Here is a 23844-nt window from a genome sequence, read left to right as displayed (position 1 = left end):
CCTAGTATCTAATATTCCTGTGTTCTGACAACCACAATTTCCTTTCTGATATAGCATAGTGCATTAAAAATGGCCCAAACGACTTCTATAAAAGGCACAGTGATCATAAAAATGAAACCTTCCATTACATGATTATTTTATTTTTGACTTTTGTCTAAATCTCCTTAGAAACCTGACAAAAACAATAAAGAAACCCCCCCCCCCCAAAGCCAAGAAATTCTTTCCTTGTTCTGAGGCTTCTTACAGAATTACATCAACTAAAACACCACCAAGTAATTTTCAGATGTAAGTGAAAGTTGAAACTATTCTCCCAAACACAGCAAAGCTTTCAGCTGTGTTTTCTTGTCATGTAAACTATTAAATGTCTTTTAAAATAAAATTAAAGGGTAGCAAAACTGAAGTAAACTTTTGAGTTCGTTCCTAGTAGTACTGATCTCATTGAGAAATTATGGGAGCGTTCAGAAGCAAGATAGGTCAAATTAAGATTTAAACCATCAGTTTCCTTCTTGCTTGCATCTGCATATTAATTTGTTTAAATAATAAGCACAAGTTTTAGTAGCCATAAAACTTTAGTATAAATATTAAGTGTTCACACAGTAACTATAACAGATCTGATATACCACACATACATAACAATGAAATGTGCACACATCACAATGACAGGCTGATTTATTTGCTCACCTTGAGCAGCATATATGCAGGATCCATCCTCCACCAGTACATTGTAAAAAGGTTGATCTGGGCCATGAGGTAGGCTGTGTACATTCATATTTCTAATCCATTCTTGTCCCATCATGCAGGTGGGATCCCAGCCATAGATGACACAGTTATAGCCATATCTAAATAAAAATATTTTAAAAAATCAAAAACTTTGAAAGGTGCACAGCTAGATACTCTTCTTGAGACAGCAGGATAGTCGCCAAAGGATATGGGAGCTTTGTGCTCACACTCATGAGCTCCTTGGAAAGATTCTGTATAAAGAACACTGCTGACTGAAACAGATTAAGAAATCTATTGTTCCACCTCCAAGCTGAAGACCAAGTCAATTCAGAGTAATTTTGAAAACCAAAAATTAATAAAGTTCTCATGGTGACAATCCTACACCAATCCACCTGAGGATTGGACTGCAAGTTGAAGACTTGTTCAAAGAAATCCTTCTATAATATACCCTCATATGGGAGGGAATTGGAATAGCCATTTGTACTTTAACTCTGTGTCAATAGAGCAATAATAAAGCTTCTCACATTTAACTGAACACAGAACAGCCATTTCCCCCCCATCTCTGCTGATAAATCAATAATCATCACTACGGTTCCTGCCTCACACCAATACCCATGTAAACCATTTTGAAGTTGCTGACACCTCTTTTCCTTTTCCTCAGTGGCTGATTAGTCCTAAACTAAACTCCACTGTAGTATTTGAATACCAAGAGCAGGACAGCACCTACTAACTCACAGCCCATACACCATAAACCTTACTTTGCAGCAAATGGTCACAGGAGATCAGACCACAACTTGTGAGCACAAGAACAAATTCCAATAGAAGTTTTTTATGAATAATTAGGCTGCAAGAATTTCTAAAAGATAAAATACAAGCTTGCTAGGGTACACCACTCCCAATGAACACCACTCCCAATCTCATCTTCTTTGGTAACAAATCCCAACAGGGGTAAGAAACAGACAGATGGGCCCTGAGGCAGCGGGTGGAACCCAAGTGGACTGCAGGCTGCTGCAGTCCACTGGGGTGAAGAAGGGCGACAAATGCAGCCCACCCAGTATTTGTGGTTGTCCATGCTTGATTTATGTACTTATGTAACAGCAAGGGAGTTGTTCTAACAGATTTTGGGAGAGAAAAATTGATTATTTAGTTGCTAATACACTGGTCAAATACTCACTAAAACCGCAGTCAAACCTATTACAATGCAAACTGACTTACATTTATCATTTACTTTAGAAGTCACTGTATTGGGAGGGACAGTTATTGTCCAATCCTGAGGAAAATTTCCAGAAACATAAAACCTATTTTTAGAGCATTATACGTGATTGTGTGGTATTCTTTCACAATTCAAAATGACTGCCCCCACCCTTAAATCTGCTTCTCATGATCTTATCAGGAACAGGAGGGGCCAGAAGGGCAGCTGAAGAAGCACATCACAAAAAAAGTAAAATCAGAAAAATGAAGTCTTCAGTGGATGAGGGAAGAGGAAAATATGTGAGAAAGAAGAAGTATAAGATTTTGCTGTTCCTTTGCACTGTCCTTTCAAGGAGGATAGAATAGCAAGAACAGAGAAAGCAATGACATACATTCATTGCTATTGTACTATTTCAAGAGCTTAGCCATAGAATCCCTATACTAACAACTAGGATTTATATGGCTCATATTCATGGTCCTCTGACTAAGCAAAGAACAATTTAGAATCCATGAAAGGACAGTGAAGTATACAGAAGTCAGGCTTCATATCTTTAAAAGGATGCATATATAACTACATATAGAGGCAGACACTTCTCTAACTCTTTCTTAATAAAAATGTAATGGTATTGATGTTCAATCTCAGTAAGAAGGAAACAGCTGAAGACATAATTCCATATATAATCAAGAGCACAGTGCTAGCATTTGGATACTGAAAGACTCAGAATTGATTACCTCTTGTGTTTCATGATCATCCCAATAGAAAAGCAGATATCTTTGTGCTTCTCATCAGTACGGTGCTTCACCTCGGGTCCCACTTCCTCCTTACGGCGTTCAATATGCTCTAGGGTATGCTGAACTAAATATCCTACTGCCCCATGCTGGGATGGATCCAACTCTTGAACATGCTGCAGGATATCCAGAACCTTCAGTGGTGAGAGAAAGACAACTAGGTTTATAAACAGGTTTCTTCAGTAGCTTAACCCTCCCCCCCAAATATCTACTTTTCCATAGTGCTTAAGTGCTCAACTCTAGAGATCCACTCTGCTTCAGATCAGGATTCCCAAAACCCTTTTTCTTAGGGTAAACCACATTTTGGTACAGATTTGAACCAGTTGGACCTATCCACCAGTGCACAGACCACCTTTCCTCTCATTCTTCATCTTGTAACATGCACGTGGCAACTACCACTATTACTTACCTGAAAAGTAGTATTAAGGAATATTTAACATAACAGCTGCCTTTTATTGCAGTCTAGCAAGTGAACATGAGGAACCAGCACCAAACAGCTAGTCAGTCCTTTCAAAATCAGTTTCTGCTCTAGACTGCAGCACCAAAGAACCCTTCAGAGGCATATATACCCTAAATGTCCAGTATTACAGTCATTAGCATTTCCAGGAGGACTGGAGATAGTGCCTTCAAACCCAACTAATGTTACTCCTAATTTCTCAGAAAGGTCAGTGTTGCAAAACATGAGGTTCTGGCCTGAAACAAGTACACAAACTATGACTCATAAGCCATGAAACTGTTGACAGCTAAAAGAAGGGTACAGATTTCAAACAAAGTTTCCGAGATGGTGAGAGCTTGTTGCTAGACTAACAGACCATCCTTGTGAGACTATTCTAGACACAGACATGTTATAAAAATGGGCTACTAAATGGGAACAGAATCTTCTTAAGTACTCTGATTTGTCTTAAAGGGTCAGTAGAAGGGGAAATGCATCCCATTCCTGTATCAAAACTTTCATCTGCCTCATATTTGCTAAAAAACAAAACTAAAGTACACACCCCAACAGCTGCTAAATGCCCCAATTATTCCCTGCCCAGCATCCTCATGATAGTTTCTGCAAGATGGTTATGAATTTTCATTACAAACACTTGCAGCACACACTGAACACTGAAAATCTGAGATAGGTGAAGTTAATATCAGAATAAACATTGTCCTGTTTGATGTATACTGGGACAGACAATGAACAAGGGTATAAAAATATTTAGACAAGTAACAAGCAAAGGGCTTAGAAGGTAGAACTGCATAGTTCAAGACCCTCTGTCATCTAGGTTGAGTCTAGACTGGCAAGATTTTGTGCAAATACTTTTAACAGAAAAGTTTTTCCGTTAAAAGTATTTGCGCAAGAGAGTGTCTACACTGGCACGGATGCTTTTACGCAAAAGCATCCTTGCCAGTGTAGACAGACGCCCTCTTGCGCAAGAAAACTCGAATGGCCATTTTAGCTATCGGGCTTTCTTGCGCAAGAAATTAACTTTGCTGTCTACACTCGCCCTCTTGTGCAAGAATGCTTGCGCAAGAGGGCTTATCTCTGAGAGGGAGTGTTGGAGTATTTGCGCAAGAACCACTGATTATGTACAGTACAAAGTCAGTGATCTTGCGCAAATACTCGTGGCCAGTGTAGACAGGCAGCAAGATTTTGCGCAAAAGCAGTTGCTTTTGCGCAAAATCTTGCCAGTCTAGACGTAGCTCTAATGTCAATTAAATGTGCTGCATGGGAAATAAGACCTATGCAGCACATTTAATTGACATTAGAGCTACGTCTAGACTGGCAAGATTTTGCGTAAAGCAATTGCTTTTGCGCAAAATCTTGCTGCCTGTCTACACTGGCCGCGAGTATTTGCGCAAGATCACTGACTTTGTACTGTACAAAATCAGTGGTTCTTGCGCAAATACTCCGACACTCCCATTCAGAGATAAGCCCTCTTGCGCAAGCATTCTTGCACAAGAGGGCGAGTGTAGACAGCAAAGTTAATTTCTTGCGCAAGAAAGCCCGATAGCTAAAATGGCCATTAGAGTTTTCTTGCGCAAGAGGGCATCTGTCTTCACTGGCAAGGATGCTTTTGCGCAAAAGCATCCGTGCCAGTGTAGACACTCTCTTGCGCAAATACTTTTAACGGAAAAACTTTTCTGTTAAAAGCATTTGCACAAAATCTTGCCAGTCTAGACGTAGCCCTAATGTCAATTAAATGTGCTGCATAGGCCATGAGGTCTTATTTCCCATTTAATGTCTCAAGAAGGAACATCAAATGCAAGAAATCTCTGGAAAAGCAAAGTCCTGGTACAGTGATCAAATCTCTCAGATATTTTGCTGTTTAAAAACAATCTGCTGAATTTTTGTTTTTAAACTATTTATTTTGGAAGGGGAAATACACAAAAATGAAGAAGTTAGTTAAACTGAAATTAAATGGTGCAATGCTAAAAGTGAATCCTTGTAAGCTGTGTGGAAACTTTTTAAAGACACCATAATACTGGCTAAAATTAAATGCATACCCTCCAAATAGGAAAAAAAAACCATATTAAGAGAACCAAAAGAATGTTATTGTGGCTAAACAAAAAAGTAAAAGAAGGAATGAGAGGCAAAAAGGAAACCTTTAAAAAGTGGAAGTTAAATCCTATTGAGGAAAATAGTAAAGAATACAAACTCTGACAAGTGAAGTATAAAAATATAATTAAGACGGCCAAAAAAGAATTTGAAGAATAGCCTCCCAAAGACTCAAAAAGCAATAGCAAAAAAAATTTAAGTAGACTGGAAGCAGGTATACTAAACCAGTGGGGCTACAGGAAGACTGAGATGCTAAAAGAGTATTCAAGCTCTCACTGTGGAGAAACTAAATGAATTCTTTGCATCGGTTGTCACTGTAGAGAAGGTGACGGAGATTCCTAACCTGAGCCATTCTTTCTAGGTGACAAATCTGAGGAAATGTCTCAGATTAAAAGTGTGAATGGTGCATTAATTTTGAAACGGTTGGCTTTTTAGTACCACTGACTATTTGGAAAAGCTAATCCACTCTCTGTTTAAAGATCTGTCCAAAGTATCTGCACTCAGTCTTCTTTTATTCCATATACATTCTAACAGTTTTCTCTGTATTCCTGCTAGCCTGGGATGATCATAGAATCATAGAATACTAGAACTGGAAGGGACCTTGAGAGATCAAGTCCAGTCCCCTGCCCTCATGGCAGGACCAAGAACAGTCTATATCATCCCTGATAGATGTTTACCTAATCTGCTCTTAAATATCTCCAATGAAGGAGATTCGACAACCTCCCTAGGCAATTTATTCCAGTGGTTAACCACCTTGACCATTAGGAAGTTTTTCCTAATGTCCAACCTAAACCTCCCTGGCTGCAGTTTAAGCCCATTGCTTCCTGTGCTATCCTCAGAGGCCAAGAACAACAATTTTTCTCCCTTTTCCCTATGATACCTTTTTAGATACCTGAAACCCACTATCATGTCCCCTCTCAGTCGTCTCCTTTCCAAACTAAACAAGCCCAATTCCTTCAGCCTTACCGCATAGCTCATGTTTTCTAGACCTTTAATCATTTTTGTTGCTCTTCTCTGGACCTCCTCTAATTTCTCCACGTCTTTCTTGAAATGTGGTGCCCCGATCTAGACACAATTGAGGCCTAATCAGTGCAGAGTAGAGCAGAAGAATGACTTCTCACTTCTTGCTCACAACACTCCTATTAATGCATCCCAGAATTATGTTTACTTTTTTTGCAATAGTGTCACACACTGTTGACTCATATTTAGCTTGTGATCCATTATGACCCCTAGATCCCTTTCTGCAGTACTCCTTCCTAGATTGTCACTTCCCTTTCTGTATGTGTGAACTGGATTGTTCCTTCCTAAGTGGAATACTTTGCATTTGTCCTTCTTAAACTTCATCTTATTACAGAAATATTTTAAAACAAGGCTACCCTTGGCAAAACATTCACTTTCAGTATGGCTATGCTTCTCAATCATGAATTGCTGATTTCCCTCAGCACCTGAATTCTTGCCTTCTCTCACCCTCTGACTGAAGTTCAAGTTTCACATTCAACTCTTACGACTCCTCTAGAATATTTGTGCCCAGGACTTAGATTAGTGTGAAACATTATATATTTAATCAAAAGCCTTCTATGCATCCAGTGATACTAAAAGAAAGGGATCTTTTCTTCACTTGACATTATGGACGAGTATAAGTGCCCTCTACATATTGTCTAATATTTATATATCCAAAATGAATCCAGTTTAGTGATCTAAATCATTTATACAAGGAACACAGTTAAGCAATAATAAAACATGAAATATGGTTAATTGCTTAATCAGGGCTATTAAGCTCTTAAAATTTCATGTTTATTTCTACAAATGTGATGTTCTCCATTGCTGTTGGTTGACTTTTTCCTCTATGCTGAATGGACATGCTTTAAAAATAAAAATTACACATTACAGAGACTAGTTAAAGTGCATTCTTAGCTGAAAAAAAAAAAACCCACTGAGCTCTCTGTCAGCTGTTCACACGTGCCTGTTACTGATCCCTGGTCCAGAAGGGTACAATATAGAGTGAGAAGGCTGAGGAAATACCGAATATTAAATTAGTGATATGGAGAATACAACTCAGATCATCATCTGTACTGAAGATCAACAAATTGCAAGATAGTAAAGAGGAAAAGGAAAATAAATCAACCATAAACCTTCAAAATTACTGGTCAGAGAAAGTAAATTGATGATCTAGGTAATTTGCCATAGATATCTCTCCGAATCATAAAACTTAACTGTCCAATGTTACAGTACATCTGTCATATCCACTTGAAGATTTCCAAGGAGAATCTTCATTAGCTTGTACCATTTTATTTGTGGGTGAATCTCTTAAATCTGATACTTAGTCCAGACAATAGAATCCTGGTGAATAATTTATTATATGAAAGCTAGACAATTATTCTAGCTACGCCACTCAAGCTTACTGAAACATGCCTTCAGAACTCTGGTCTACATTAGGGAGTTATTCTGAAATAAATATCCTTGTTTCGAAATAACTCATGCTTTCCATAAGTAATAATGCTTATTTTAAAACTGTTATTTCAAAACAGCAGTAATGTGAATGCTCCACTGCTATTTAGAAATAACTACTCCCAGAGCAATTCAAAGTAATTACTCCCCAGTGCTTCCTGGGGCTCTCAGTTGAGATAGCATGTCCATACTAAGGAAACCTGCCATAGACTAATTTCGAGGCTTCGCTGTAGTGTGAGCCTGCTATTCAAAATAATTATTTTGGGAGTTAGTTCAAAATAAGTTATTTTGAAATAATTTCCTAGTGTAGTGCCCCAAAAGAGGAATTTAGTTAAAAGGGCCTTAAATCAATTATTTTAATTCTTTGTACTTCTTTCATACATGTTTCTTAATCTGAACACACAGCTATTGGATTTTGATTTTTAAAGGATATTGCAAATAAAGGCATGCAATAGAGTTTTGGGTATCTGGTTTTGTTGTATTCCCTTTTACTTCTGGCAATGAATACCACATATGTAAGGATCTTCTGAATTTAGCCACTAACTTTCATCATGTTACCTTGACAATCACTGTGTTGGGTAAAATTATTGTGTTATGCAGAAGTTATTGACAATTTCTATGGAATATGCAGCCATGCATTAGTATCCATAATCAGCCAGGATTGGGGCCCACTATTCTAAGCATTGCAACTGTTCTTCCTGCCCCCAAAAACTAATAATATGGATTAGCAGAGCCCTAAACAGCAAATGGGTTTATCTCCAGTGGGGATGTGGGTAAAGTTAGAATGTTGAGTCACTGATGAGTAGAGATTTACATTGATGTTTATTTAAAAGGTAACCTCTTTCACTGATATGAATTAAATTTTGCTGTTATATGCAGCTGCAATGAGCAACACTCTTAATGTAATTAAATGGTTGCTCTAATTATTTGCTTTATTCTCAGACTGATAGAAGGCTTGAGTGACCCAGTCGATTTACATGTCCATGTCCTTTCTCCATCAGGTTATCTGGTCTCCTGCCAGATTTGGTCTCCAGCCTAGCATGACTGAAGCATCAGCCCCATTAACTGTAGGTCTAGGATTCCTTTTGCAGGTGGCAATGGCTCGAGCACCAAGACACAGTTTTAGTTCAGTTTGTAACAGGTAATCCCAAAGATTAAGGAAAAATATTGTTTGATAAAGTTAATCTAGTCAGAGCTCTTATATCCATGACCTATGCAGAAAACACATAAATACCTGTGCATCTAAAGCAGCTTAAATCTATCGAGAAACATTAGTTTCAAACATTAGAAGTACATTAGTAGATATATCAAGAGTATCTGGAATCCCAAGTTAAAAAGAAAACACAACTATGGGCAGGAAATCCTAACTTCTTAATCAGGTCAGAGGCTATCCCAAGGAATATAAAAAGGAAAATCTCTTCTATTTTTGGGAAATAGATTTGTGACGTGATAATTCTTTACATTGTTTATACATTGTTTTTGGCTGATTACTCACAAGTTACTATAGCCCAGAATCATTTTACTAGTTTATAGAGAACCCCTATGATAAAAGAGATGACCAAGTGTAAAGGTACCTTTTCTGGCCAGATTCCCAGATGAAAGTATAACCTAGCCTGGAGCATTAGATGCTGCACATTATCCGGATACATAGCCAGGTACAGATCCAAGGAGTCTCTCAAGAGCTGGTAGGACTGATCAGTGGTTTCCCTACCAGCAAAGAAGAAATTAAATTTTAAGGTTAAGTCTTCATTTCTTTTTCCTATTACTTCAGTGTCCTGGAGACACTGATCAATAAAAACATTAGAAAAGTACTGGTACCCTCATCCAGTTGGAGCAACTCCTGAAGCTTACTGTTGCTAAAAGCAGCCACTACTCTGCTAAAAGGGAATACACTAAAATTGCCCTTCCAAACTCTACTCCTTCCTTGTGGGAAAAAAAGTCACGATTTCAATATCTCCTTTCAGAGAATTTACTCTCCAAGTTGGCTAGCTTGTTTTCTCTCAAATTGCGATATGGTTCTCCTTGCTCATTCGTGCTAAGCTAGTCTTTTATGTTTGTGCTTTTTGGTCTTCTATAACCAACAGTGAAGACCTCTTAACAACAGAAAGAAAGGTGTTCACAAACAAACAAAATTACACGTCAATTATGACAGCCTTAGTGTAACCACACTAAGTTCATCATGTGTGATAAATTCACCAGATTATAATGAAAGATCCTTTTTCTCTACAGAATGTGAAAACTCTAATAGGTCCCAAAGGAAAATCAAATCACTTGATTTGCTTGTATAACTAAGTACCTTCTCTGATACAAGAATATTCCTGTGGAGTGAGTAAAGAGATGGGTACAACTACCAACTGAATAACTGTCAGGGCTTATATCTCAAAAAACCACTCACAACTGCCATAAAGAATATTACTAATCAAAGCAGCATTTTTCAGGTCCACATTTCCATAAAGATTTAAATCCTTCATGAGGTTTAAGTAAACCTTACCGTTTTCCAAGATTTAAGAGGTTTCCCACCATACGCTGCAAGACCTCCTTTGAAGTAACCACTCCATAAAATTCCTCCGTAACATGGTGGCCAATCAGGTATTCGCATTCTTTCACTGTTAGTTGCTTTCCCTTTCCAAAGGCATCTATATACATATAGTCAAAGATGTCTGTGCTTCTAAGAATACACCAAGAAAATAAATCTCAGTCTTAGGAATCTCATTTAAATGTGAATATTTATCTGTCCTGTCCTGATGTGTTTCACTTTTGTGTTTAAGTATAAGTAACTCAGCTCCTTTAGTGATGGGGTTTAGTTAGTTTCCTCCTAAACCTACTTACAAACACATGAAAAACCAACAGAAGAAAAATGCATTTTAACAACTGTGTTTCTTCTCCCCAGAGAAGCCTGCAAACTATTTCCAAGTTTGCTTTACCTGATGTAATGATATATTAGAAAGCCATGTTTGGCTAAAGAGAGATGGTGGCAGAACATAGCTCATGGCAATGTATGGTGTCTGGATGAGAGTCAAATACTCATCCGGGTATATGTAATCAAGTTCACTATACTGAATAAGAATACTAACATTACTCTTGAAATATGTACTTCTGGGAGTTTCACCACTGCCAATAGCCAATCATTAGGTCACTGGAAGAATCGCCAACTCTGATTTAGAGAAATGAGTACATGACACAGTAGTGGCAGTTTCCACCAGTTGTGCTGCAAAAAAGGATTAAATGAAATTCCTTTTTAAAAAAAAGCTATACAATTATCAAAAGCAGAAGTGCTACCCTAGAGTACTGTCACATTTATTCAGGAAGTCTGTTGCCATTTAGAACCCTCTGAGTGAATACACAGCAGGGTATTCATTCATTGGCTGTTGTACAGATTTAGCATAGATCTACACTGGACAAAATGATCCTGCATTTACAGGTTACCTTGGAAAACAACACTTCTTGTTTCAGCATTAAATTATCTGTTCAATGTCCACCAGAGAAAAAAATGCAATGCCTTCATCATGTGAAAAAATAATTAACTAGGAACTTTCAATTTGACCTATTTTAACATCTTGTCAAACATGACTGCTTTAATTGACCTCTCTGCCAATGGAGTTTCAGGCTAGGAAAATTGTCTCGTGGAGGTAAAATGGTTTACTGGTCTTCCCAAAAGCCAAATGGACTTTAACAGAAATCTTACCCTTCTATCCCTTGACACCATCGCAGCAGGAAGTGACTAGGAAAGTTGACTGGCTCGAGTCTGACTCCCAACTGCCTGGCAATTGTTAAATAGAGAACAGACAAGCTGATAGGAATTCCTGTCCTGCGGATTAAAACCTGAAAAATGAGACTAAATCAGAGGGAAGCTTAGCGATCATAGATCACGTAACACAGGAGGTTAAAAAATTCAATTTACAGAGTACTATGGTTCTCAGCTGCGATGCAATTTTACTCAAATTGCCTCAAAATCCACTGACTAGCAGCAAATGCACAGAGAGTTAACATACTGCACAATTTACAGCAAGCCACTCCTTTGTAACATACATGTGTACTGGTTTATTTTACTTACTCATCCATGCAAAAGTATAAGCAGAATTGTCTCTCAAACTTGTACCAGTAGTGGCTTTCTAGACTGGTTCAGTAAATACACACTTGCCTGATGAATGTATGAATTCAAAGAGTTGTAGTAATCCATCTCATTTCCTTTGTATTTTAATTGTTCATACAGGACACAATTCATAGCATCCAGTACCTGCCTTTGAAACTCCAACTCAGGAACCCTCAAGATCCCGCCTAAAATGAATACAGAGTAACAAGACTGAGAGAAAAAATATTATTTAAGTAATGATACACAGACAAGCTGCTCATTCCTTGAAAGAGAGCAGACTTCACAGAAAACTTCATAAGGTTCATGGGAGAGGCTTCTCTCTTTCAGATCGCAGAAGACATTATGATTCAATTGCTGCTCACTTTGTAATAGCTCCAAGGAGAAGAATACTTCAAAAGCCCCAGCTCTCCCTAGATCCATATTAGGGATATTTAAAAATTATGGAATAAGTTACACAAAATAAGCACTGTTTACACAACATCAATACTAGCATCACCACCTGGAAAGACCAATTAGACATTTCTCTACAGTACCTGCCTTTGGAGCCAAGCTTGGATGCCTAGGATTTTTGGTCCGCAGGACTTTGCGAACTTTGTCCGTGATATCATCAACCTGAGCCCGGACACTTGTTAGATAGATGTCTGATAGCGGGTTACAGTACTGGTCAATTAAAACAGCACCTGGAAAAAATAAGCTATTTAAAAAACAGGATATTGGACTTTCCTTCACTTTGTTTTATGTGCCTACTTTCCAGCTCTTCATTTAAAAGCACTTATTTTAGAAAAACATGGAGTCATTTTTAAAAAAAAATGTCATTGGTTCTGATAAAGTCAAACCCAAATGCATAATACATGGATACACTGACACAAATGTTGTGTATCTTGTGACTTAGACAATAATTTATGTCTTGCAACCACTTCTCAGACAGACCTTCTAATTCTGAATCTCAACTTTCACGTCTATCATATTTTTAGAATACATGACAAGACCCCAAATCTTGGGATAACACTGCATTTTCAAAGTCTAAACATAATCTCTTCATAGTTCTCTAGTTCATGCTTACATGCTCATGAGAATGAATGTAAGGAAAACAGGTGTCCGACAATACAACAAAGTTTTTTTCAAGAGCACTTCCATGCCCATTAGAACTTTACAAGAAGTTTTTTTTAGGATTTTATTTTAAATAAACTACATCTCATTTTTAAGAAACCTAGTGTAGTTTGAATGCCTTACATTATGCTGCTAACATGGCACTGAAGTAGGCTCTTTGAGACTATATAAAAAACTTCAGAGGGGTAGCTCAGTTAGTCTGTAACAGGAAAAACTAAAAAACAACAAATAGACTAGTAGCATCTTAAAGACTAACAAAACATATAGCTGGTATCATGAGCTTTCGTGGGCAAAGTGCACTTCACTTCTTCAGATGTATGGAGTATTAGAAGTCCGGATCCAACAATAAATAAGGGAAGGGGAGGTGGGAGAAGAGGGAAAAAAAAGAAAAGAGACAAAAGGGGGAAGGAAGGAGAGAGAGAAAAAAAAAAGTAGACAGACAGAGGGTTAAATAGTTATAAGAGGCTGATAAGAACAATTAGCACCTCCACTGTTTGTTTGGTAAATCAATAGGATGTGGAAGGCAGCCTATGAGACGATGTCCTTCTTCATACCATCTGCATAAGAATTAAACTTGTAAATGAAATTAAGTTCCAATCCTTCTCTGTGTTATTTGGCTTGTGGAACTGGCCTGAAACAAAATGGTGACTTGGAGTTCCATTAATGAGTGTCCAGGCAGATTAAAATGTTCTGCAACAGGTTTTTGTGTATTGCCTTATTACATATTATATGAGATTATATAAATACTGTCCACTGGGTCAATTACATAAGTGCATCTCTTAAATCTACACCACTGAGAAAACATTTTAAAGAAAATAAGATTACTTGCTAATTTAAAGAAAGGAGAGTAAATGCCTTTTGCAAAGTTACCCTGAGGAACAAAACTCAAACAATTAATAAATGAACAATTCCTGTATATAGGAAGAGGCTACAGAATAGGGTACAAAAATAAACCTTTCATAGTGTTTACACATTAATCCTCATTCTGTTGGGGTGCCCAAACTTTCAGCTGCTAAGGCCTAGGGATGTAAAATCCCATTTAAAAGATTAATCGGTTAAACAGCATATTTAACTGGTTAACCTAGATCCCGTGGTGAGGGGCTGCTCTAGGCATGCTGCTGTTTAACCAGTTACTGGGAAACTGGTTAACTCTAAGGCCACAGTCTTGCTCTTATGGTGCGCTGCAGTAAGTGAATGATAGAAAATATATATATTTTGTACATAATACTAAAGGTGTAAAAGACTATTCCTACTCTGAAGATCTTACATTTTATATAGACAAGACAGCAAAGAGCAAGAGAATGTTGGTAACTATGGGTAGTCCATTTATCTTAGCAGTGTGCATGGGGAGATAGATAGGAGCTCATGAAAAGCAAGAGGAGAGGAAAAGGTAGCGGTGTGGCAGGAAAATAGGGGGAAGGAGCAATGAAGCAGAAAGATGAAGTGAAGAAGAGTGTTCCCTGTAAGCTGAGTGATTTGGTGGCCACCTAGCTGAGGTGAGATGAGGAGAAGCATAGACCAGGGGATGAAGAGTCCTTCTTACAAGTTGTGTTTTGTCTTTGCTGCATCACGTCCTGGAGTGTGCTTATATATAGACATGTGTACATACTTGTTTTGATTAAGTTCCTTGCGAGAACTCATGTTCTACCACTGCAATTCCACAGAACAGTGAAAACTGTTTGCACCAGGAGCAATGTATCTTGAAAGGCAAGTGATTCACCACATCTAGCCAATGGGCTCTAGAAGGGCCACTCAACACTTGGCCCATTTGTTTGCAACCCATGGTGCAGTTTGGGTTTATGCAGGGCTCAACATGTGCCTGCAGGTGGGAGCCAAAACAAAAAAAGTAGTCAATATAATGGTCTTCTGCTGATATGTGTTTCAGTAGTTAAATTCCTGGACTGTCATTGCTCATTAAAAGTGCTATCACATGTGTGGAAATTGGGTAAATACTGCATTTTATTAATATCAGCAGAACTGTCTTAAATGGAGCCTGCATGTTGTGTAGTCTTGCCTTAATTTCTGTATTCATGCCCATCAGTGTGAAAGAAGCTATTTGCATTTATTTGCATGTACAACAGCACTTAAATTGCTGCCTTCGGCATGTGCTGTGAGTATCATTGTGGTCCCCGGGGCTTCCAAAGTTGAATAGCCTTGCTCTACAGGAAACAGTAGCAAGCATGTTATTGCAACCTGCATTGCTTTCCACAGCTCCCATTGGCCAGGAATGGTGAACAATGGGCTGCACATAATTATACTACCACTGGATTTAGCAGGCTGATCAAAATGTGTTGGTGGGAGAGAGATGACCCACTGGCTGTAGTCCAGGGACCTCTGTGCTAGCCAAATATGCATGGAATGAAAATTTTTATTCTAACCACAGTGGAGGACAAAGTGAAAACATCAGAAATAATTTTCTAGATAAAGTATCATTAAACATATAGGGTGTTTCTAGACTACAGGGTTTTGTCGACAAAAGTTCACTTTTGTCAACAAAACTATACCTGCATCTACATTACCGCCGAGTTCTGTCAACATAACGTCGACAGAACTCGACAGTTTTGTCAACAGCGGTAAACCTCATTCTACGAGGAATAACGCCTTTGTTGACAGAGTTCTGTCGACAGAAGGCGTTATTGCATCTACACTGTCATGTCGACAAAGCGGCTTGCTTTGTTGACAGAACTGGATGCAGTCTAGATGCTCTTTGTTGACAGAAATTTTGTCGACAGTATCTGTCAACAAAGCTTCTGTCGACAAAAGCCTGGAGTCTAGACGTACCCCTCAAGAAGCAAAACTAGTTGTAACTCATTAAAGCACATTTACTTTGGCCAACTGCAACAATACAGTTACCTCAGTTCCAATTATAAGAGCCCTTTTTACAGAAAAACGTTTAATTTAAGCATTTGTGTAAGTGCTCTTCAGAATAGACAGACAGATGAATTTTTAGGCCAAAGTGACTAATAAGAAAATTAACATCTCTATAGTCTAACAAATAGCCACGCTGGTGTAGAACTAAACACTCGGGTTGTTTACACTACAAGTTTTTGCAGCAGAGAGTATGCTAAAGATGGACTCATTAGCATGAGTCGTGATGTCATTAGCATATTTTCTGCTGATGCTTTTTGCGCAAGGGGTTTTTGTGCAAAAAGCAGTGTAGCCACAATATCCTTATGCCTATTTAAGAGCAGGTTAGAAAGAAACCTATCAGGGATGATCTAGACTGTTACTGGTCCTGCCATGGGGGCAGGCAACTGGACTCAAAGATCTCTCGAGGTCCCTTCCAGGTCTATGTTTTTTATTTTAAGTGCAGTCTTGACCACTTACCAAAATCTTGTATTGAAAATTATTGCCCATCTTGCACCAAGGCAATAAGGAGAGCATAGCACGGGGCAGTGCAAATCAGAGAGGCTTTGAAAGAAAATGTTATGAATGGCTAGTTTTCAGAGTCATGAACATTGCTTTCAATGAGGTGGCCCTGCATTCAGTGTGCTTGCCAGTAATCCCCCACCCTATTCCTGCAATACAAGCAATAAACAGATTGTTTAGAAATCATACATTTTTATTTAGAGACAACAGCAGGGACAGAAAGAGAGCCCATAGTGGGACCCAAAGGGGATGGGGAAATCAGAAATGCAAGGACAGCCTTTTGCCTTGAGACACCCTGGAAATTGAGTATGAGGCTGTCCATCGGTTCCCCCTCCCTGTCATCTGGCCCCTTGGGTTGTAGGCTACAGAACTAGGTGAGGAGGGAAAGTTGTTCTGCAAGAGGTTGGGGGGGGGGATCTTCTCCAGGCACACCATGTGCTCCATCACAGCCGACAGGGACAAAGACATTTTCCTGCTGCTTCACTTGAAGTTCCCTGCACACTCTCCTCTCCTGCTATCCTCGGTCCTCTCATCTAGTAGCATATTCCTCCATTCCATTTGCTTCTTAAACGTGCCTTTCCTTGTCCGTTTCTGCCTGAGGCTTTGTGCGAGTCCAACAGCTGCTGGAGCTGGGGGAGCATGCAGCAAGCTTCCTGCTGTTTCCACTGTAATGAAAAGTTACGAGGACACCTATTACAGGAGATACATTGTGGAGGCTAAAACCTAATCTGTTACCATGCAGCGAAGGTCTCTCTAAAGACAATAGAGACATGTTCTGTGCTAGGCCAAAGTTATGCTTTAAAACGGCCACTGTTCAGCGAGTACACAATGGAGTTCTCAAGGGCACAATCCTGCAGGTGGGAGAGGGGACAGGGTTCAGGGAATGGTTATGCCAGTGGGACAGTGCAGAGGTTCACGTAGCTTCCCTCCTTAGTGTCCACCACTCCCTGCTTCTCGGGAGAGTGCTTTGGGTGGCTGGATGGGTGGAAGGAAGGGGGTACCAGAGGCTGAAGACATGCTAGCAGCAAAAGCAGCAGATAATAGCTTCCCCTCCTTTATCCAGGTTGTCATGAGAGATATCACTCTCCTCCAAATCACACAGTGATAGGGAGCTGATGCTGACTGAATGTGGCCAGAAACCTGGGCCTTATGCTGCAATTATGCCAGACCACTTAGGGCTGACTTGGAGTGAAAAGATGTCCTATTGTGGAGGCTGAAATAAGGCTGGCATCCCCAGAAACCTTGTGAGAAGGATAAAGGAGTTCCTATCTGAGAATTTCAGAGGAGATCTATAGGGAAGATTCCTGCTCCATCTCCAGACACATTAACAAACTGTTCTAGCCTCGCCGTGTAGGCAGAGTGTGCCACGCATCACACCCAACTGTTTTAATCCTCTTGCAGCAAGAAAAGAAATGTGAACTCACCAGGAGTGCTTTCCCCAGGATCAGTGCCCAACTGTGAGGCATTCTGGAAAAGTTCTTGGGTGTCATGGCTCACTTACTGGCCATTCTCCTCATCCTCCTTGTCCTCCCCCTCCACCACCATGCTGTTCGCCATGCTGCTGCCCGAGTGCCTAACGAGGATTCCATGGTCTGGCTTGGCTAGTCAGGTGTCCCCCTGGGATGGCATGCAACTGGTCTTAGATGTGGTATATTAGCGGCAATGCACTAGACCACCCGTTTACTTCCTTTGCCTTGTGATAGGACGGCCTCAACTCCTTTATTTTAACATGGCACTGCTGGACATCCCTGGCGTATCCTTTCTCCACCACATACTTTGCAATCTTCACATAGATATCGGCATTTCTTTTGCTGGTTCAGAGCTCAGAGAATGGATTCCTCTCCCCATGACTCGAAGTCCAAGATCTTCATACTCCATGCTAGTGCCCTTCTGAGCTCCAGTTCCCAGGAGCACAGAACTCATGGAACTTATGGCCACGTGCGCTGCTCAGATGTGCTCTCTGCTCCAGATTGTACTCACAATGCTGGCCGCACAGGAAAAGAAATTAAAACTTTTCCGGGGCTTTTCCTGTTCACATGGAAAGCAGTAGAGTCAAGTTCTTGCCAAAGTGGTCACAGAGGGGTACTCAGTGATCTCTCTCAGTGGCCAAAAACATCAAGTTTCACTACCCTGGGTCTACTCTATCATAAGTTCGACCCGGTAAGGTTGAAATTTGTGTTACTTCTCATGAAAAGCAGAAATACCTAAATCCTTTTCAGCAGCCCTTAAAATCAACAGAACAGGCTTGGTAATGTGGACTCATGGTTTAGAAAATCAACTTTATGTAGCTACATTTGTCTTAAACTCCCAGTGTAGACTAGGCCTTCGGCATATGATGTTCCTATATCAACAGAAAAAACCCTGCTGTCTCTATGTTGCATCTACATTACAGTTATGCCTCAACAATTCCTGTAGCATAGATAAGGCCTGAGTATAAAGGGAATGGAAAAGTAGTCTGTTGGCTGGAGAGCACAATAATGAATTAACTGAACAGAACTTATGCTTGGGAATGGAGGATCCAGAAGAGAAAATGGAAATCCCAATGGCCTGGAAAAGTAACACTCAGGCAGCCAAAAGGGGAAGACTTCCTCTGACAGGAATGGATTAATACAGGGGCATTAGGGGCTGCAACTCAAGGTCTTAGGCTAAGGGGAAGCCCAGCAAAATTAAATGTCCCCAATGGTCATCAACCCGTTGATCACGATCAGCTGGTCAAACCTGGAGCCCATGCTAGTCAATTGTGATTTCTGGGCTCCTAGAAGTCCAGCGGCGCAGCAGGACTCATGCTGCCTGCACGCCATGTCCAACTGCTGGCAAGTCTCTGCGCATTACTGGAGAAAGAGGGACAATGTGTCTCTGTGTGCTGCCCTGACCCACAAAGGCACTGTGGGGATGGTGCTGGGGGGGAAGGGTCAAGTGATGGAGCCGCTTCTGCCCCCATCCTACCTCTTCCCACCCTCTCCCTCTTGTCTCCACTGTGCACCTTCCTCAAAGCCCCCACCTCTGTGAGCCAAGGGATTAGGTAGGTGGACTGGGCTGGCAGCAGGGGTTAGTCCCCCTGCACGCACTCCCTGTGATGGTGAGAGCAGGAAGTGGAGCGACGCAGCAGCCTATGCTGCTTCACAGCCACTTCCCAGCGAGGCTGTTCCACTTCACAACGTGAGTTTTGCGGGGGGAGGGAACGATTCCTGCCATCAGCCCCAGACCTCCTAGGTTATCCCCGGGGACATCTTTGTATGGGGGCCTGTGAACCATCCCATTCATAGGACTGTTGAGGCAGTCACTGCAAAGTCTATGGATGGCACAGCTCTGCCTGCACTCCAAAGCTCTGTCCTAGGCTGGATCTCCTTCCTGCACCCAAACTCTCTCCCAGAAAGGAAACTAATATAGCACCTGTTCAAGGTAAGAAGTAGGCTATTTTGAAATAGCATAACTATATACTATATGTTTTCAGACTTAAACGTAACCACAGAAAGGCTTATAGTTAATAGCCTTGATGCCATTATTGTGAATTTGGGAATCTCTACCTGACCCTGGGCTCCACACAGCACTTCCACTTTGAAACGCCCTGGGCTCTATGCAGTTTCAAAGAGGCAGTGCCATGTGGAGCCCAGGGTTTGGCCCCAGACTCCATGCAGCACTTCCACTTTAAAGCACCTCCTCATCTTCCCTCTCCCCATTGCCTCTTTCTGATAGAAGCAGCATTTGCTTATTGGATAGCTAGTCATTCAACTAGTCATTCTCATCCCTAGTGCTAATGAGGCTAAACGAGTGAGCTGGAAGTGTCTCATATTTAGCTTTTGATGTCAATGGGATGTTGAATGTAAAGCAAACTGGTTTTATAATAGGCCATCTAGTACAAGTCTTTGAAGCTAAGTATGGGACACTTCTACTCACTCAATTAGCCTCATTAGCACCAGTACAACTGACAGGTATTTCCCCCCTCCCCCCCGTCTCGCTTCTTTTTCAGTTATATATTCTGAGGGCCTCCCCTTTTTTTCTTCATTCAAGCTTATCTGAGGAAGTGAGTTTTGACCACAAAAAGCTCATGATACTACATTATAGTTAGTCTTTAAGGTGCTACAAAACTATTTGTTCTGAAAAGGCTCCCTGGTTTCACTGCAAATACTTACTCGGAGCACTGTGCCCTAAAGAGTTGGAAACGAATCTTCCCCAAGAGTCTAGCCTGTCTAGACTCACTGCAGGGAGCCACAGAAAGCCAGGCATTGCTGGTGCCTGAAAGCCAGATTCTGAGTTGCTGAGGCCACAGCTCTGCCCCATGGATCGGTGTGGATTCTTGGAGTTTTCCACACTGCGATAACACTCCCAGGAGACCAGTTGCAGGGTAAGGCATGGCCCAGACATAGTGAACCTGTCACGATAATGCACAAGATTTCTTTTGGGCCTATACTCACCTTCTAAAAATGACTGTTGGTCCTCAGGTCGTTCAAGATACGCCTTCAGATTGTTTAAAATATTCTGTTGTCGTAGAAAGTAAAGAATTTTCTTTGCATAGTACTTCCAGGTTAGACACTTCCTGTAGAATTAAACATAAAAACATAAATGCCCTATAGCCTACTAAATTAACAAGCAATGGCAGAAACTCTGCAAGCCTGTTGTTTCAAAGACCTAATAGCCATCAGGGGACAGTTAAAAGGTGATCTTGAATACAGCCAAGGTCTACATGGTTAGAGGCTTTAAATGCCAACAGTTCCAATTTATACTAATAAATCAGGCTGATCAGGGTCACCACTGGTCTTTGCCAATTTACTATTAAATGCCTCCTCCGACTCTTCTGTTCCAGAAAGTTAACAACTGGACAGATCCCAGATTCAGAATGGTAATGCAGAATTCAATTTATTTTCACCATAGTTTTATTTCACACAATATTACTGCTATGTATTTAAAAGAGACAATGTGGGTGGGGTAATATCTTTTATTGGACCAACTTCTGTTGCTGGAAGGTACAAGCTTTCAAGCCGCACAGTGTGTCTAACTAATAAGTTGGGACAGACTGTTAAGTAAATGGGATCCCACACGCTGCAGGGAACTCATAAAAACGAAATGGACAGTTGAGGGATAGCAGGTAGTGGAGTGTGTTAAAAATTGTGGTAATGAGCCATAAATCAGTATCTCTATTGAATCCTCCAAGGTTTTTAGTGTTTTGCAGAATTATGAATGCACACACAAGTTTGCCTTTTGAAGTTGTTCTGCTTTCAGGAGAACCCTGCAAATCCCAAAATCACTGGGAATCTCCTGATTCAGCTTGCAGGGGGAGGCGGGGTAGACACTCCCTGCATATCCTGGCCCTCACAGCAAGTTCCCTGTGGCTTGTAGCCCCTGTGGTATGTTCAGGAGCCACAGGGAGCTCACCATGAGGGCTGGGAGTAGCAGCACCCAGTATTTGGGAATGGTGAGGGTTTCCTGTATTTCCTTTGAGGACAAAGACTGAGAAGTCACATATGGAGCAACTGCTTTGTAAAAGTGTTCAGCCACAGGCAAGATGTCGCTTTTGTCTTTTATCATTTTTTTCTAAGAGTTCATTTCAGAACAGCAGTTATCTGGTTTTACCTACACAATTGTTGGGCTCTTTGATACACTAGTTGATGTGCACCAGTTATGTGGGAGCCATGAATCTTGAAAGGTGTGTTATGGGGTGTACCGATCATTGCTGTACTGGTGGTACATCTGCAGGTTTTGCATCTGTTATTTTAGCAGGGTCTGGTGCCACTTTGTGTTAGTGTGTCCTGAGTGGCAGACAGCTTGCTTCTGTTGATAAGCCTGGAGAGGCTGAGGAGTCCATCCATCAAGTATAGATTGTAACTATTTGAGACTACCCAAGGCAGGGTGGTAGGTGACAATTAAGGGTGTATAATCAGTGGGGTTTTTTTTCCTGTATTGAAGCAAGTTCTCCCAGGGCTTTTGGGTGGACCTTTCCACAACAGTATCTACTTCTGAAGGCAGTTTTAAGTGCATTTAGGTGTGTATCCCCAACGTTTCCTTTAGAGAAAATTCTATTCCATCTGAGTAACTGTCTGTACATACATTTCTTGTTGCAATCCATTGTGATTGCTGGCTCTATCAACACAAGTCTAGTGATCTGCAGGTTTCTTGTATATAGCTGTTTATAGGGTTCCATTGTTGAAGCTAACAATGGTGTCCAGGAAGTTGATGGGAGTGAACTAAGGAGCGTTTTGTGGATGGATGATGGTGGCTGAAGTTATGATGGAAAGCTATGACAGAGTCTAAGGGATGATGGCATATAGCAGGTAGAGATGTAAAATTATGTTTAATTGGCTAACTAGTCAAACTGCTGCTGGGGTCTCAAACTCCCAGCCTGCAGGCCAAACACAAACAGAGCAAATGCACAATCTGGGCTGGGGCTCCTGGTGGGTCTGTTTGTTACTGGCACCCAAACTCTGCCCGTTCCCACCATCACTCATCCTTTCCCCACGTAATGCCAGCTGTGAGGACATGGCAGCAGTTGGGCCCCCCCATACTTCCTGCAGTGGCAGGTGCAGGGGGAGAGCAGAGTGCTCTCGCCTAGTGAGCTCCACTTCCCAACACAGCTCTTGCTATTGCCACCATGTGACACCAGGCCTCCCCAGTAATCCCTGAAACCGCATCCTTGGGGGTAGGGTGTCATGGGGAGGAGAGAAGGCGGGGCTTGGGGACCGGTAATGGACAGGCCCCTCCCCCCCCCCCCCAGCTCTGTGGGACAGGCGTTTGAGATCCCGGTATATGGAGATGACATCTATGGTGCACAGGGTGGTGGTCTCATGTTGCAGGATTTCTGGAGAAGAAAACTGTACACAGAGGTAGTTACTATGATTCCTTATAATCCTTCAGTAAAAGCATCATGGCTATTTAGAAGGGGACTGCCGAGATTCCCTTGTTTGTGTACCCTGGGAAGCAAGTAGAAAGATGAGTTTGTGTGGGACAAGATTGAAAAGTTTTTCTTGGGAGTTATTTGGGGAAGAGTCGATGTTATTATTAAACTCCTGCATACACAGTGGTGTGGGGTCATTTCTGAATTATTTACACTAGGTGGTATCAGAGTTATCTATTTTCCTCTTTGATTATACACATCATAATTAAGGACTATCATGACATCAGTTTTTTCTGTGGGTTTGATCAGTCTCTGGTGGCTGGGATTTCAGGGATTGTACAGCAATCCTATCAATGATAGAGATTATGGTAGATACCATGTTTGCTGAGGATTTCAGAATCACATGTTTTTCCTTAAAGCAACTGGTGTAATGATCCATTGTGTGGTTTCATCAGTTGGGATGTATCCAACCAGATTTTTTCTTATGGGTCATCAGTGGGGATGTGGTAGTTATGGGTAGTTTTGTCATGGAATCAGCAGAAGAATTCTTCTAGTTCTCCAACTGCTAGCACTGTATCAAGTTCTGTGTTGAGGCAGAGGTTCAGTTTCTTGGAGAATACAGATATTACAGTTCCAGTTAGGAGTAGTCTTGACAGATTGATGATGTTGTATTGTCATTCAATGTCCAAGGGCTTGGTCATAGTATCTTTGTTTTCTCTCAGAGGTAATGTTTTGTGCATTATGGAATTGTGGTAT

The 23844-nt window shown here is 40.8% G+C and overlaps 1 protein-coding gene across 2 annotated transcripts in view; it reads right to left on the bottom strand.

Annotated features, from left to right (window-relative positions):
- Positions 1–23844, bottom strand: part of FBXO21 (F-box protein 21) — a 45294-nt gene that overhangs the window by 6532 nt on the left and 14918 nt on the right. For both annotated transcript variants that reach the window (XM_075898173.2, XM_075898170.2), the window contains 8 exons: positions 20675–20796; positions 12314–12460; positions 11829–11965; positions 11373–11509; positions 10179–10355; positions 9262–9394; positions 2644–2834; positions 682–839 (listed from right to left, as the gene is read on the bottom strand). In XM_075898173.2, coding sequence (XP_075754288.1) covers positions 682–839; positions 2644–2834; positions 9262–9394; positions 10179–10355; positions 11373–11509; positions 11829–11965; positions 12314–12460; positions 20675–20796 — 1202 coding nt within the window. The remainder of the gene's footprint in view (positions 1–681; positions 840–2643; positions 2835–9261; positions 9395–10178; positions 10356–11372; positions 11510–11828; positions 11966–12313; positions 12461–20674; positions 20797–23844) is intronic.

Source organism: Pelodiscus sinensis, chromosome Z, assembly GCF_052426305.1.
Source record: "Pelodiscus sinensis isolate ZL-2025 chromosome Z, ASM5242630v1, whole genome shotgun sequence".
NCBI lineage: Eukaryota > Metazoa > Chordata > Testudines > Trionychidae > Pelodiscus > Pelodiscus sinensis.
The sequence above is the reverse complement of the archived record's forward strand: the minus strand, read 5'-3'. Positions and strand labels throughout refer to the sequence as shown.